The following is a 17403-nucleotide window of genomic DNA, read 5'->3' as shown; positions in this document are numbered from 1 at the left end:
AGATATCATGGAAAAAATGTACTGTCAGCTGGATACTAGGCTTGTACACGGATTCGGTTTGGTCAGTTCCCTTTGGCCAATCTAGCTTGTTCAGCTCGCCATAAAGGTAAAGGCTCAGCTGCCATGTTTTTTCAGCCAAATCGGGCCACGCAGATCGTCACGATTCCTCCTCTCCTATTCGGCATCACGCAACGTGCATCATGCTCACACGGGGTACCCCTGTGAGCCCTTGTCTGTTGTGCCAAACAGAACAGAAAAATGCCATGACGTGTCTTACGCAAGCTGTATCGCTTTAATGGGGGAGGCACCTCCATTGTTTTCAGTTGCGTCCTGGCTCTAGAAAGGTGCTTCAGTCCAATTGCCTTGCAGCTTGCTCTCAGCTTTATTTCTTGGCTTGACCTCTCACTAGCATTGAATCTTTTTTATTTTCCTTGATGTTCCTTGATTTTTTTCATTCTTTTTATGTAATGGGACTGGAAGTTGGGAAAGTGTGGGACGGGTGGGTGGGGTGTCTCCATGCATTTGGGAACTTGGAGAAAGAAAGAGCATCTCTTTGCTCTTCGTGTGCTTTTCATTAAAATATTTGGGTGGCTCTGAGAACCTTGAGTCACCTTTTAGCTTCTTTTTCTCCTCCCTTCTCTCCTTCAGAAAATACTTTTAACAGATAAACAAATAATAATAATAACAATAATAAATCCCAGTAAACAAACATAAAAATCTCATTCTCAGAAAACTACTACCTATTTACTTACCTACCTATAATTTTATTCCTTTGCAAACAAATCTCTCTGTTTATATTTCTCTCTGTGCTCTAAAAATGAAAAATCCTAAAAATCAAGGGATGACCCAAATATTATGAAACTTGTTGGGCTAACAGTGGTAGATGTGTCATTCAAGTGTGGTCATTTTCATCCTGATAGTCCTAAAAATGACAGGAAGGGGAGCTCGGGGAGCTTCCCCCCCCCCCATTGCAACCAATGGGCTGGTTCTAGACTTATTTTTCAGCTGCAGACCAAAAACGGCTATTTGCTACCTGTCCGTTTTTGGGAGGCACATGAAAATTGATCCAGGGGTCTCCTGAAATTCGGCTAGTAGAAACAAATCAAGGTTTAGCTGAATTGCACAAGCCTACTGGATATCATCCTATCTGAGATAACTAAGGAGGACATAGTCATCCCCCTGGGTGATTTTAATGCAAGAGCTGGGCAAGAATTCAACCTGTGGCCAGGAACTATAGAGAAAGACGATATTGGAAACAGCAACTCGAACAGCAACACCTTGAAAATGTTGAGGAACATTGAAATAAACTGAAGACTTCTATCATTACAGCCCGTGAACAGATCATTGAATACCAAACTAAGAAACATCAAGACTGGTTTGTTGAGAATAACAAGATCCAACATATAATAGATAAGAAAAGTAAAACCAAATATGGGAAAGAGATATCAACTGTGCTGCTAAGAAAAAGATCCACACTAGTGCAAAGGTTGAGGTCCAAAGAAGGACCAGAGAACTTAAGAACATCTGATGGACAAAAAAGACTCAAGAAATCCAATACTTTGAAGATGTCCATGACACACAGGGATTCTTTAAAGCCACAAATGTCATATATGGCTCACCCAATCATAGCATATACTCTTTACATTCATCAGATGGAACCAAACTTCTAAAGGACAAAAAAATCTATAGCACTACATCGGAAAGAGCATTGTCATAACCTCCTTAACCACAGTTCCAATGTGGCTGAAGAAATCCAACAACAACAAACCAGCTATGAGTTTGCAGCATCGCCTACCTTAGAGGAAGTCAATAAAGTCATCAACCAATTAAAAATAGCAAAGCCATTGGACCTGATGGAACCCCTGCTACAAACTTTAAAGAGGTTGGGCCTGATCTGACACAACTCCAAAAGCTCAATGAAAAAATGTGGATTACCAAGAAGATCCTAGCAGACTTCAAGGATGCCATTATCATCACCCTTTTCAAAAAAGAAGAAGAAAGAACAACTGTGGAAACTATTGAGGTATCTCCCTTATAACCTCTGCCAGGAAAATCCTCACAAGAATCCTTACAATCTTCTACCTATTTCAGAAGACATCCTCTCTGAATCCCAGAATGGTTTCTGCACCTCCAGAGGACCAGTTGGTATGATTTTCACTGCACAACAGCTCCAGGAAAAATGCAAAGAAGAAAATCAGCCTCTGTAAGTGACAATGCTCTGACCCATCCTCCTGAAGATTGGATGCCTTGATAAATTTATGAACATCCTGCAGCTCCTCCATGATGGCAACAGCCTTGGACAGCAACAACTCCCAAAGTGACCCTTTAAGGTTGTATCAGGTGTCCAACAGGGATGCATTATTGCCCCAACCTTATTTAGCATCTTCATAGCTATTATTGTACACCTTGTTGATGAGAAGCTTCCCAGCAGTGTGAAAATCACATATCGGACAGATGGCAAGCTCTTTAAACTCAGCAGACTGAAAACCAAAAGCAAGGTCACAGCAACTTCTGTTACAGAACTCCTATATGCTGAGGATAATGTAGTCTGTGCTTATTCAGAGGAATCCCTACAAGTCACTTTAAAAACCTTTGCAGAAGTATATGGAAAGCTTGGCCTCTCAGGGAACATCAATAATACCAAAGTACTTTACCAGAAGGAACCAACCAATCCATCTGCAATGACAGAAATAAAGCTTAATGGTCTAACACTGGAAAATGTTGACCATTTCTGCTACCTAGACAATCACCTCTCCACAAAAGTCAACAGCGACATCAACTACAACATTGTCTGAGTTCTGCAAGTGCAGCATTTTTTTTTAATAAAGCAGAAGTATTTTAGGATCTGGATATTTGTAGAGATACCAAGATGCTTGTTTTAAAAGCTATTGTCCTTTCAACTCTATTGTATGCCTGCGAAACACTGTCTACAAACATCCCTCTGAACTTCTAGAACAATTCCATCAGCGTTGCCTTCAAAAAATCCTACAAATCTCTTGGGAAGACAGGTGGACAAACGTCTGCATTCTGGAAGAAGCAAAGACCACCAGCACTGAAATGATGATTCTACACCATCAACTTCGCTAGACTGGCCACGGTGTCTGAATGCCCAATCATCGTCTCCCAAAGCAGTTACTTTACTCTCAGCTCAAATGGAAAACAGAATGTCAGTGGACAGGAAAAGAGGTTTAAAGATGGGCTTAAAACTAACCTTTAAAAGGTGGAATAAACACAAAGAATTGGGAAACCTTGGCACTTGAGCGTTCTAATTGGAGGCCAGCTGTTACCAACAGTGCTGTGGATTTTGAAGAGGCAGGAATAGAGGGCAAAAAACAGAAATGTGCCAAGAGGAAGCCGTGTAAAGCAAACCCTTGTCAGAACCACCTTCCATATGAAAATGTATATCCTCACTTCGAAAGACCAAGCGGATTTAGAATAAGTCTCTACAGTCACTTACAGACCTGCCGCCAAAACTCTACCTTTGGAAGACAATCACACTCAGCCACGAGTGATAGCCTGTGATGAAAATGCAGGTTTTCAAACATCACAAACCTCTTCGTCAGACATGGAAGTTAAGTCATTTGATTATGGCTATAGAGGTGCATCTTTCTTGGGATTGTAATGCTGAGTTTAAGTTTAAGATGGTAGTGGAGGGAATTATGATGCAAGTAAATTCACAACACTTACTGGCCATGTGGCACTTGGATCTGGTATCACAACAATGTATTTTTTCAAATTTTGTTATATTTTGCTGCATGGCCAACAAAATCACTCCAGATATGTTATCTTAAGTTTTAACTCTGAAGATTTTCTACCAGCAAAATATTACGGTAGCCACCGTAATATTTTTAAAACCCACAAAAATGCAAACAGAAACAGCAGTCCATATTATAACAAGGTTTGCAAATCTCTTCTTTACAACCAATCCTGTTCATTATATAATTTAGCACATCTTAAGTTTTATTTCATAAGAACATAAGTAGTGCTGATGAGCCATGCCAGTAGCTATAGAGCTGTCATCATTTTTCAGGAAGGCTAAAAAAAGAACCAGGGATATCTATTGGGGAAATGTCTGCTTCTTTTAAGAAAAATATCAAACTGAAGGCAAAGTTAATAACAAATTTTCAACTAGCTACATAAGCTTGTTGTTATACATATGCCATCTCTAAGATATAAATCAAGTGATGTTTTACACAATGTTTACTGTTAATTCAACAAAAATTCTGTAACACCATCCCTTCAGATACAATCCAATCTCACACATGCAATATGCAACATTGATCTACCTTACAGGCTTGCTGTAAAAACTACAACAGTGAAATCTGTTGAACACTTGAAACCACTATATGAAAAAGGGTCCAGATAAAGATGCAGACAAAATAGAATTTACCGTAACTTAGTAACTGCTCCATAAATGCCAGACTGCATTTTTTCACTTTACTCTTATCCTTTATCTAAGGAATTTAGAACACAATATAGTATTCTTCTCTTTTTTCATAGAATTCATGCTTTCATTCTATTCAGCATTCGATACTCTGTCCGGCTGTAGATGCCACATTTTAGAGGGACATTGGCACACTAACAGATATCCTTATCCATGAGGGAAACAAACCACAATTACATCTATTAATATTACTTTCAGAATTGGGAGGAGCCACTATATCTGCCCCCAGAATTCAGCAGCAACTGCCAAATCTGTGGTGCAGGGAGGTGCCAGTGCACCCTCCTATCCTGTATCATAAAAACCATTCAGGATTACGACACAGAGTATCTCACAGAACCTAGAAATGCTTTTTTCCACAATTTTGGTGGCTGATATTAGTGATAACAGAAAAGTTGCATTTGCACTAGAACATGTTCTGAGAAAGCCAAGCATGATGTAAGAGGTCCAGAAACCAAGTCCTATCAGAAATGTTTGCAAAAGCTGTATGTTTATCCCCAAGAAAAGATTAAGAGGACATGACAGTTGTACTCAAATATCTGAAAAACTGTCATGCTGAAGATAGAACTGACTTGTCTTCTGTTACTCCAGAGAACAGAACTGGGAAGAAATTTCAATGTACCACATTTCAGCTAATGTCAAGAACTGATAAAATATAAATAGGCTGTCTTGAGAGATATAATGTTTTCTTTCATGTGAGTCATGAAAGTGACCATGTGCCTGGGATACTGTTGTTGCAAAATGGCCAGACTGAGCAAAAGGTAGGTAAGATCTAGTGAACTCATGCCTGCATTTCAACCCTAAAATCCTTTAGTTCTAGTGACTCTGGCTGATTCAGTACTTTTGTGTGAGGGTGTAAATCCCAAGTGCTGCAACACTGGAATGACACTCATTAAGACTTGAGACTTATTCAGTAAACATGAAGATCGGGCAGTAAGTTGTCCAGGAATAACTGGCCTCTCTAAACGAATTCATGTCCCCAGGGCCTGATCAACCAAGAGTATTGAAGGAACTATGGTAGCAGAAGTTATTTCAGAACCACTAGCAATAATCTTCGAGAGTTCTTGAAGAATGGGAGAAGACCCAGCAGATTGGAGGAGGGCAAATGCCTAACTTCAAGGGGAAAAAACAAACCCAAATAATTACCATCTGGTCAGCCTCATGTAGATACCAGACAAGATTCTGGAAAAGATTGTTAAGGAAGTGGTTTGCAAACACTTAGAACGGAATGTGATCATTGCTAATAGTCAACACAGATTTATCAAAAACCAGACTAATTTGATCTCTCTCGTTTTTTCGATAGAGTTACAAGCTAAGTAGATACAGGGAACACCGTGGATGTAGCGTATCTGGATTTCAGTAAGGCCTTCGACAAGGTCCCCCGTGACCTCTTGGCAAAAAAACTAGCCAAGTGTAGGCTAGGCAAAACTTTGGTTAGGTGGATCTGTAATTAGATAAGTGAACAAACCCAAAGGGTGCTCACCAACTCTTCATCCTGGAAAGAAGTGACAAGTGGGTTCCATCGTGGGCCTGCTTCTGTTCAACATCTTTATTAATGACTCAGATGAAGGGTTAGAAGGTTTGATCATCAAGTTTGCAGACAACACCAAATTGGGATGGATAGCTAATACTCCAGGAGCAGAATTCAAAACGATCTTAACAGATTAGAGAGATAGGCCAAAACTAACAAAATGATGTTCAACAGGGACAAATGCAAGGTACTCCACTTAGGCAAAAAAATAAAAAAAATAAAATGAAATGCACAGATACAAAATGGGGGATGCCAGGCTCGATAGCAGTATGTGTGAAAAAAATCTTGGAGTCCTCGTGGACAGCAAGTTAAACATGAGCCATCAATGTCACGCAGCAGCTGAAAAAGCCAATGGGTTATAGTGTCTAGATTCAGGGAAGTCATGCTACCCCTCTATTCTGCCTTACACAGACCACACCTGGAATACTGTGTCCAATACTGGGCACCACAACCTAGGGGAGATGTTGACAAGATAGAATGTGTCCAGAGAAGGGCGACTAAAATGATCAAGGGTCTGGAGAACAAGCACTATGTGGAGCAGCTTAAAGAGTTGGGCATGTTTAGCCTGCAGAAGAGAAGGCTGAGAGGAGACATGATGGCCATGTATAAATACATGAGGGGAACTCATAGGGAGGAGGGAGCAAGCTTATTTTCGGCTGCCATGGAGACTAGCACACGGACAATGGCTTCAAACTACAGGAAAGGAGATTCCACTTGAACATTAGGAAGAACTTCCTCACTGTGAGAGCTGTTCAGCAGTGGAACTCTTTGCCCTGGAGTGTGGTGGAGGCTCCTTCTTTGGAGGCTTTTAAGCAGAGGCTGATGGCCATCTGTAGGGGGTGCTTTGAATGCAGTTTTCCTGTTTCTTGGGGTTGGACTGGATGGCCCACAAGGCCTCTTCCAACTCTGTGATTCTATTATTTTAATCTGAATGGTGCTTCATGCCACATGACCTTGGGGGTGTCTATGGACAACGCCAGCTCTTCTGCTTAGTAATGGAGACCAGCCCCCAGAGTCGGACATGACTGGACTTAATGTCAGGGGCAAACCTTTACCTTTACTATTCTTAACTTGTTCAAGGAGACAAGACAAGGTATAATGTCCAAGCAGATTTTTTTCTGTAAAGAGGGTGGTTGATTACACTCCCAGCTTTACCTTGTAGGACTTGAAACATGTCCTTTCTGAAACCTTGGGAAAATGTTTGGCAGGCAGTGTAGGAAGCCCAGAGATAGAGGGCAATTTCCTATGTCACTTGACATAAGCACCAGTGAAGTCAATAGGGCTTCCTTATCACTCAACACAGACTATAAACCATCACACTATAAGACTGCATTGTCCATACCTATGTTCAAAAGTTTATTTTACACTGAAAAGGTATTCAGTTGTAACACATACCATTAACACAAACACATGATTGTTGCAAATGATGCAGTTAGAACTGTTTTTAAACAACGAAACAATACCAATGTAGAAAAAATATGACATGTGAGATGGCCATGAAAAGCGATGTTCTCTATGACAAAGACATCTACGAAATAAATGACACTAATATCTCTATAACATTAGCTTCCATAAGAAACAAACTTGCATCAATTGAAGTGAAGCTGGAAAATGATGGAGATAAATGAACTTTTTTGAAGGGGGGGGGGGTGATAGTCTATTTTGTCTCCTTCCACACCAAACCCTACAATATGATCTTAATAATACAGTAAATGCCTGTTAGTTTTCTAGATGTGCCCAGCATGGATAGATTTTCCCTTTTCTCCTAACATAAATTCCACTCAGCATGTGGAAATTTTTAGAGGTTTAGGTAAAAACACTGCTGGACCATTTTGGATCCTGATGACACCATCTATCCTAAGAAACATAACATTCCAAACCTATGCACATTCCTACAGCATTCCTCCACAGTTAGGTCTCATTGATATGAGTTAGTTACAACCTTATTGCCAATAGCTTCATAGGACACATGACTATTCAGACACTAGGGATCCAAATGGCATACTGCAGCTAAGTGACAGAAAGATAGCGTTTTGATTTAAGTATTGGGCTATGACTGCTTGGTCACCATATTCCTGGTTACTGGTTGGTTGAGATTTGTTTGTGATAGATTTTAATGATGTTTTTATACCCTGCTGTTTTTAATTGTTTAATTATATTGTTATTTTTAATGTTTTTAACTGTGTTTTAGTTTGGTAAACTCTGTTGTTGCTGTGGGCTTGGCCTGGCATGTAAGCCACCCTGAGTCCCTTCGTGGAGATGGTGGTGGGGTATAAAAATAAAGTTATTATTATTATTATTATTATTATTATTATTATTATTATTATTATTATTAGCCTTGAAAACCTGCAGGATGACCTTGGGCAACCCACACTCCCTCAGCCTCAAAGGAAGTCAATGACAATTCCCCCCCCCCCATCCCAAACAAATCTTGCCACAAAAACCCTGACAGATTGACCTTTGGGTCTCCACATGCAGAAATAACTTGAAGGCAGAATATAACAAGTGAGAAAGGCATCACTGATTCATAGAGCTGGAAAAGAGCACATGGACTATCCAGTCCAACCCCCAGCTATGCAGGAAAATACTACCAAAGCACTCCCGACAGATGGCCGCCCAGCCTCTGTTCAAAAACCTCCAAAAAAGGATGTTCCTCCCAACGTGTACTTGAGAATAGGCTTGTTCCAATGAAGAGGCCTATGGAGCTGGTCCCATTCCAAATAGGACTCAAAGTCAATTGATACAAACAGCCCCTCGCTAGCTACAAGAGTCTGTAGCAGGGGTTGTAAAATATTCCACCACAACCAAACTCTGAAGCAACAGTTGATTTTGCCATTTCATACAAGGGTCTCTATTTCAGTACCCCATCCATGGGGCTTGAACGTCCATGGTGTCCTGGAACCAAAGTGTAGCGGATATGCATGGCCAGTGCCAGGCCCGTAGCCAGGATTTTGATTTTGGGGGGAGGGGGCGAGGGGGGGGCTGAGTCTGGGTGGGAGAGGATCTACCCTAGCAAACCTTTTGTATCGTTATCCCAATACCCCCATGCATATGGGATATATTGAGCATGGTGATCAGATCATGATATGAATAAACATAACAGTTTAAATAATGTAAGGCCTTCTCGCGGACCACCCTGAGAATTTCGGGGGGGGGGGGGGGGCTGAAGCCCCTCAAGCCCCCCAACCCCAGCTACATGCCTGCCCAGTGTGGAATGCATCTCACCATGTTAAAAAAGTGGATGTGGCTCTTAATGAGATATGCCGCATCATCACAGGATGGATGGAGAAATTATACTGTTTAGCTGGCATCGCACCACCTAACATCCACCAGGAAGTAGCAGCCAGCAATGAAAGGACCAAGGTATTGACATCTCCGGTCCATCCCCTATTCCGGTATCAGCCAGCACACCAATGCCGTAAAAAATAAATAGTTTTTTAAGAACTACAGAGACACTCGCAGTAACGCCTCAGCAAGCAAGAGTCAAAAAGTGGCAGGCTAAAACCAGGAACTTCAATCAGTGGATGATTCTGGATGAAAGACTCGCTCCTGGGCACAGAGAAGACTGGGCAACTTGAAAGGTGCTGAACAGACTACGCTCTAGCACAAGATGCAGCGCCCACCTTAAGAAATGAGGCCACAAAGTGGAGTCCGCGACATGCGAGTGTGGAGAAGAGCAAACCACAGACCATCTATGGGCTGTGGCGCAGGCGGGAGAGCAAGCCAGCTGCAATTAACTGCAATGAATCACTCTGACCAGGATGTCATGAGTTCAAGGCCCACTCGGAGCCTATGTTTGTTTGTCTTTGTTCTATGTTAAAAGGCATTGAATGTTTGCCTATATGTGTAATGTGATCCGCCCTGAGTCCCCTTCGGGGTGAGAAGGGCAAAATATAAATGCTGTAAATAAATAAATAAATAAATAAATAAATATTACAATGCAGTCTGAGCCCTGCCACATGCACAATGGAGGACCTTCTCACAGCAACACCAGAAGCACTACTGGTCAAAGGTCATTTAGCATCATGCCAAGTTGTTGTTTTTTTTTAAAAAAAAAACTTTGTGTTTTCAAATACATTACAACTTGTACCCTTGGTTCGCTTCTGACACCATAAAGGGCCCAGTGTACTCTTTGAATAGGCTTGAAACAACACCTCGATGCAGATTCAGAAACTACAGTAGAGTCTCACTTATCCAACACTCGCTTATCCAACGTTCTGGATTATTCAACGCATTTTTGTAGTCAATGTTTTCAATACATTGTGATATTTTGGTGCTAAATTTGTAAATACAGTAATTACTACATAGCATTACTGCATATTGAACTACTTTTTCTGTCAATTTTGTTGTATAACATGATGTTTTGGTGCTTAATTTGTAAAATCATAACCTAATTTGATGTGTAATAGGCTTAATCCCTCCTTATTATCCAACATATTCGCTTATCCAATGTTCTGCTGGCCTGTTTATGTTGGATAAGTGAGACTCTACTGTATGTGGTTTGCCTTACCGCTTCCGATAGGAACTTATGAAGAAAGCTTAACGGGGAGGGGACTGCAGTTGGCATATCTGCAGAGGGGTGGTGAAAACCACTTAAATTCCGCAGAGGAAGCAACCCCCAACCCCCATCCCCGGGATCGTTGCGGTTCTTGGTCTTGGAGTCATTGGGCCACCCCAATGGAAAAAGTCGAACCCAGCCATGCCTTACCCAAGAGGAGCAGCTTGACTTCCCGCGCCGCTTTCTCGCCGTCCTCCCGCAGGTTCCTGTCGATCATTTTGCTCCGCTCCACCGCCGCCTTGTCCTCGGCGCTCAGCGTGCAGCCCATGGTCGCGTCGCGAGGGGAAGGGATAGATGGGGACTCAAATACCCAAACGGAGAGGGAGGCACCAAGGTGGCCCACTTTCTAAACCAGTTGAAGTACTCGGAGGCTGACCCACCCCGCCAAACCGGGGAGGGAGGGGGGTTCAAAAGTGCCCAGTGAATGAGTCAGAGAAGTGAGGAGGGAGGGGGCAAATCTCCCACCCTTTCTGTCTCGCCTCCGTCTCCTTCCCACCGCTCCGGGCTTCGGTTTCCCTCACACAACGACGTTGTTGTTGTTGTTTGGGTGTTGCGGAGGGGAAACGGTCCCACAGAGGAGCCGCCTCCCTCCTCCCCTCACGCACAGCAGCAGCGCCGCCGCCGCCTCACGCGCCAGTCCGCCCGCGAGCGCCGAGAACTGAGCCTCCCTCGCGAGCACGCGCGCGCCCCTGGCAGGGGGAGAAAGTGAATAGCGACGGTTGGGAGAGCACTGCGCATGTGCGAAGAGGAGAGTGAGGGCGGACGGGACCTCTTTCACATTTGGGAGTGGAATAGACAACACCGAGGCGGGAGGAGGGGAGCGCTTCTAAGACGGTGGACTTTGGTCTCATTTTACCCCTTTCACTGCAATTGGAATCAAGGCGCCTGTCATCACTGGCTTTTTCTTTTGAGATCCCAAAAGAAACAGCTCGTGGTTCCAGCCGTCCTGTTTACTGCCTGAAGATTTGAATATGTGGGAAAAGAACTCGGCAGAATGCTATGAGAGCCATTCCTACTTCATGCCTCACAACCTCTGAGGATGCCTGCCACAGATGTGGGTGAAACGTCAGGAGAGAATGCTTCTGGAACATGGCCATACAGGAAACTCACAACAACCCCATTCCTACTTTAGTTTTTCCCACCTTGTGAAGCTGTCCTGCAGATGTTCTTCTGCTTCATATGCAGGAGGGGATGGGCTCTAGTTACAGTATCCTGAGTTTCATGAAATATCTTCTGCTATGGGTTCAAACCCCTGGAGCGGCGGAGTGAGCGGCCTCTGTTAGCTCCAGCTCCTGCCAACCTAGCAGTTTGAAAACATGCCAATGTGAGTAGATCAATAGGTACCGCTCCAGCGGGAAGGTAACGGCACTCCATGCAGTCATGCCGGCCACATGACCTTGGAGGTGTCTACGGACAACGCCGGCTCTTCGGCATAGCCATGGAGATGAGCACCAACCCCCAGAGTCAGACATGACTGGACTTAACGTCGGGGGAAACCTTTACCTTTACCTTTTTAACTTTACCTGTATGGCCATGTTCCAGAAGCATTCTCTCCTAACGTTTCGCCCACATCTATGGCAAGCATCCTCAGAGGTTGTGAGGTATATTGGAAAACTAAGCAAGGGAGGTTTATATATCTGTGGAAGGTCCAGAGTGGGAGAAAGGACTCTTGTCCATTGGAGGCCAGTGTGAATGTTGTAGTTAATCACTTTGATTAGCATTAATGGTCTTGCAAGCTTCATTCCTGCCTGGGGAAATCCTTTGTTCAGAGGTGTTAGCAGCCCCTGATTGATTCAGGCCTGGAATTCCTCTGTTTTCAGAGTGTTGTTCTTTCTTTACTGTTCTGATTTTAGAGTTCTTTAATACTGGTAGTCAGATTTGGTTCATTTTCATGGTTTCCTTCTTTCTGTTGAAATTGTCCACATGCTTGTGGATTTCAGTGGTTTCTCTGTGTAGTCTGACATGATAGTTGTTGGAGTGGTCCAGCATTTCAGTGTTCTCAAATAAGCTTTCATACAGGGACAATTTCCTCCTGGATTTTCTTTTTTCCTCCACCACGGACATCCCAGTGTTATTTACTCTCTCAATTGGTGTGGAATTTGGATAACCCTACCCACTGCCTGCTCGGTGGCGAAGTGTGTTAAAGCACTGAGCTGCTGAACTTGCAGACCAAAAGGTCGCAGGTTCAAATCCCGGGAGCAGAGTGAGCGCCCGCTGTTAGCTCCAGCTTCTGCCAACCTTGCAGTTCGAAAACATGCCAATGTGAGTAGATCAATAGGTACCGCTCCGGCGGGAAGGTAACGGCGCTCCATGCAGTCATGCCGGCCACATGACCTTGGAGGTGTCTACGGACAACGCTGGCTCTTCGGCTTAGAAATGGAAATGAGCACCAACCTCCAGAGTCAGGCATGACTGGACTTAACACCAGGGGAAACCTTTACCTTTACCTACCCACTGCCTCTCCCTTAACCCTTTCCCATTCTTTTCTATGGCACATAGCAAACAGAAAAATTGATTAGTAACTGAACATACTAGAGAAGTTTGGAGAAAATTCACCATGATTTATACTGATTGTAGGCGCTGGGATGTATAGTTCTCCAGCAGTCTAAGAGTACTCTGAACCCTCCCAATGATGGACTTTGAACTAACTTGGCACATAGAGCCCCCATGCCCAACAAGAAATACTGGAGATCTTTGGGGAAATTCACTTTGATTTGTGAGAGTTGTAGTTCACTGTGAATCCGATGGATTAGGACCAAACTTGGCACACATACTTGATATGCCAAAATTTGATTACTGAAGGGGTTTGAAGGGAACTGCCTTCCTTTCTGGAAGTTGTAGTTCATCCACAACCAGGGAATTTCTCAGTTGGACTATTGCAATGCATCCTGAGTGGTTCTGCTTTTGAAGACAATTTGGAAATGACAGCTAATTCAAAATGAAGCCACTAGACTGCTCATTAAAATTCATTCTGATAAAATCTTTCAGGCAGCTTTTTAAGACCAAGCCAAGGGGTGTTGAATAGTGTTTTATGTATGTGAAAAGGGTTCTAATGGTTTTAATTATGTTTTGATAGTTTCCATGTTTAATCCTATTTTAATATTTCTATGTTTTTAGGTTTCAAATTGTATATTGTATTGTTTTTTATTGTTGTTAGCCACTTCGTGTCTCTTTTTAGAGAGACAAAGTGGGATATAAATGTAAATATAATAATAATAATAATAATAATAATAATAATATAGAATCTGTTCTGAAAGAACTTAGTAGGCTGCCAATATATTTCTGTTCTAAATTCAAGATGCTAATAAAAAACATTTACAGGCCTAAACACCTTGATACCTTGACACTTGAGGGTGTGCCTCTCTCTGTATATGCGTGTCTGCCCCCTGAATTAAAATTGGTTGGAGGGGCACTTTCAGTGTTTCCATCAGTAGACCAAATACATTGTGATAGAAGGCTGTTTCTGTGCTGGCAGCCCAGTTGAGGAATTCTCTCCCTATGAAGGCTGGATTCAAATCAATAATGGAATATTTGGATGCCAAGTAAAAACCTGGCTAAAGTGTTTGGGCCAAACCAATTTTATCCAGGCTGCATATGTTTTATAGTTATATTATTCCAAAATTTAACAAGCTTTATATTGGGTTGTTGTATGTCTTTCGGGCTGTGTGGCCATGTTCCAGAAGTATTCTCTCTTGACGTTTCGCCCACATCTATGGCAGGCATCCTCAGAGGTTGTGAAGTGTGGATAAACTAAGTAAGGAAAGTAACCCTTTCCTTACTTAGTTTATCCATACCTCACAACCTCTGAGGATGCCTGCCATAGATGTGGGCGAAACGTCAGGAGAGAATACGTCTGGAACATGGCCACACAGCCCGAAAGACATACAACAACCCTGTGATCCCGGCCATGAAAGCCTTCGACAACACAAGCTTTATATTGTTTGGGTTAAAAAAGAAAAGAAAAAACTACCGTGATATATTTTTCATTTTTTAAACCGATAATTATTTATTGTTTAAAATTGATTTTATGGTAGGAAAGGTTACAGAATCAGAATTATGACCTGCTTTCGGATCGTTTAACTTGAGGTATCCATACCATAGCTTTAGTTTTGTTTTTCTCTTGGTAGATAGTTTCCTTAGTTTCTGCTAATACCTTAAGAAATGGATTGTGATGCATATGAAGAGTGATATCTTTCTCCCTATTAGGATTCTAATAATGTAGCAATAGCTTTCTAATTTCAGCCATCAACCGGAGAGAAAGCTTCATCCCCTTTAAAGTTTCTAGTAACAACCCATATACATCTAAGCATTTTAAAGGTATGAGCCAATAATTGAGCATTTTCATAATCAGATCCCTTTATGAGAATCTAAGCCACCTTCCATGTACCCCAAATATAGTTACATAGAAGAGAAAGTATCATTTAAGTTTTATTCTTATATACAGTTGTGCTGAAATCCTAGGCACCCTTTCTTGGAAGGAAGCCCTATTGAGAAAACGTATAAGAGCTAGTTATGTAATTCTTCACTAATTTCATTCTCAAAGGAAGCAATGAGTAATTGTAACAATTTTCTTCTCACTATGTAAAAACAGGGCAGTTACAAATATTATGTGTAGTTTGGGACTTAGCCATGTGGCTTTTATGATGCAAAAAGCAGCATTTGTGAAATGCTATAGCATTTACATTGTTAAAAAAACCTGCATGTGGTGTGTTTTCTGCTCAGGAAACAGCATTTTCAGCACAGAAAACCCATATGAAAATTTTGTACCTGCAAAGCTTCTTGTCAGTGTAGGTTTCTCGTTCTCAGGAGTTTCCATCACATAAGAAGCACATTTTAAACCTTTTCTTTGAAGTATTTTCAATTTTCCCCATTCCTAGTAATATCTGGCAATAGAAAACTCCCCCCACATTGTCCTAAACTGATGGAGACAATGTGTTTTCTAGATTTGCTCTGTGATTTTGTACTAATAGTCCTGTTTTTTGTCTGTCTGCTCATTTCCATGAGACAAGCAAGAAAATTAAAATGCCTGTGACAGATTTCAACTATGTATATTACAAACACACACACAAATCTCATTAGCAAAAAAGGCAGCCAGGGAAGGCAATTTAATTGTAGAAATGACAAGCCCTGTTTATTAGCATCTCTTTTGATGTGGTTCTTTTTAAAATACAACCACATCATGGAAATATTCATTTTCCTCTTTTGAGAATTGGGTTTTATATTGATCAAGGACACATTCTATGTATCAACAGCAAATAATAGCAGCAGGTAACTTTGAGAAATGGGGAGGGGGTGACATTCAGGAGGTGGTAAGTCCCTTTGTGACAACAGTCACTTTTCTAAACCTTCATCTTTGCCTATGAATTGACAATTAGAAAACTAGGCTGTATTTTGGGAAGCAGTTGCCAATTGCTGACCCTAAAGCAATAAATAAAGCAATGAGCCACCTTGTCAATAGGTTTGCTGTGGAAAGAGTTACCTATTATCATTTCTGCCAAATAGTTTAAGTATTCCAAAGAAATATGGACAACTCCGGTATAAATTATATGAATTGTGTTACATATGGGAAATATGTGGGAATAGTATATCATAACATCTCACAAACAGTAGTTTGGGTTATATTATTTCTGGTCCCATCAGACCTGAAGATTGTACAAGTACCAATGTATTCTATTTAACAACTACCCAGTTACAGAAAACAAGTGCAGTCCTTTACACAATTTGTAGTTATAAGCGCCAATAATTTTAATCAGTTGTGTTTCAGCACAGCATTTTGAGAAGTGAGTGACCTATAATTAGCTAATGTCGGGGGGTGGGGAGCATGAATTAAATCCATGTCAAACATTTACATTCTTGGCTGAAAATCTGGCTAAAACCTTGTACACAAGCAAAGGCAATGAAGCCTAAAATGCTCATCAGTTACCTTAGGCCATATAATGAGCTAGGTGACACAGTTTGGTGTTAGTTCATTAATTTCAGCACTCAACTGATATCTACTTGTTTCAACATAATAGCTCACTAAGGGATATTTTATCCCTGTCATGGGTTTTGTTCACTTAAATGATCCCAGGTTGTTCCCATCAGTGAAACTATGACGTAAAGTGGAATGCTATTTATACTTTCTTATAGGTCTTGATTGCAATCCACATAAGCTATACACCATGATTCAGTAATACAAGCCTGGAATCTACCTACCAAACCTTTGTACCTCAATGTGATCATTAAATGATAAAATGCTACCCGCAAACTGCAGAGAAACTCTGCAAATATAGTTGCTGAGCACACAACCCCATTTGATTCAGCTACAAACCAGTATGGAGGGGAGGGAAATAATAAAACAATGCAACAAACTCCATCTATAGGATTTTCTTTCTTAAGAGGAAAGACTCAGAGCAAAAACCATTACTACACAAACTGTCTTCCAGCTTTTCCTATCAATCAAGATTAGTCCATTTGTTGTTGTTCAATCACTCAGTCGTTTCTCGCCGCCCCCAGTATTTTCAAAGTCAAGCCAATCACTTCAAGGATACCATCCATCCATCTTGCCCTTGGTCGGCCTCTCTTCCTTTTTCCTTCCATATTCCCCAGCATCATGATCTTTTCCAAGTTTTCCTGTCTTCTCATATGGCCAAAGTACTTCATCTTTGCCTCTAATATCCTTCCCTCCAGTGAGCAGCCTGGCATTACTTGCTGGGCTATGGACTGGTTGGATCTTCTTGCAGTTCAAGGCACTCTCAGGATTTTCCTCCAGCACCAAAGATTAGTCCATATTTTCCCTGATAAATCACTGGTCTGGTGTTGCTCTTATTTTTAGCTCTTGACAAGACCTTGTTATAATTTTCCTTTCTAAAGTTGGCTTTCTTCAGTAATCAC

At 41.6% G+C, this 17403-nt stretch overlaps 1 protein-coding gene across 1 annotated transcript in view; it reads right to left on the bottom strand.

Annotated features, from left to right (window-relative positions):
* Positions 1-11212, bottom strand: part of gnai1 (G protein subunit alpha i1) — a 29716-nt gene extending 18504 nt beyond the window's left edge. The window contains exon 1 of the mRNA XM_003221527.4: positions 10681-11212. Within this exon, the coding sequence (XP_003221575.1) occupies positions 10681-10798 (118 nt within the window). The 5' untranslated portion in view covers positions 10799-11212. The remainder of the gene's footprint in view (positions 1-10680) is intronic.
* Between the last annotated feature and the right edge of the window lie 6191 nt (positions 11213-17403).

The sequence above is a fragment of the Anolis carolinensis genome, chromosome 5 (genome assembly GCF_035594765.1).
Source record: "Anolis carolinensis isolate JA03-04 chromosome 5, rAnoCar3.1.pri, whole genome shotgun sequence".
Classification (NCBI taxonomy): domain Eukaryota; kingdom Metazoa; phylum Chordata; class Lepidosauria; order Squamata; family Dactyloidae; genus Anolis; species Anolis carolinensis.
The sequence above is the reverse complement of the archived record's forward strand: the minus strand, read 5'-3'. Positions and strand labels throughout refer to the sequence as shown.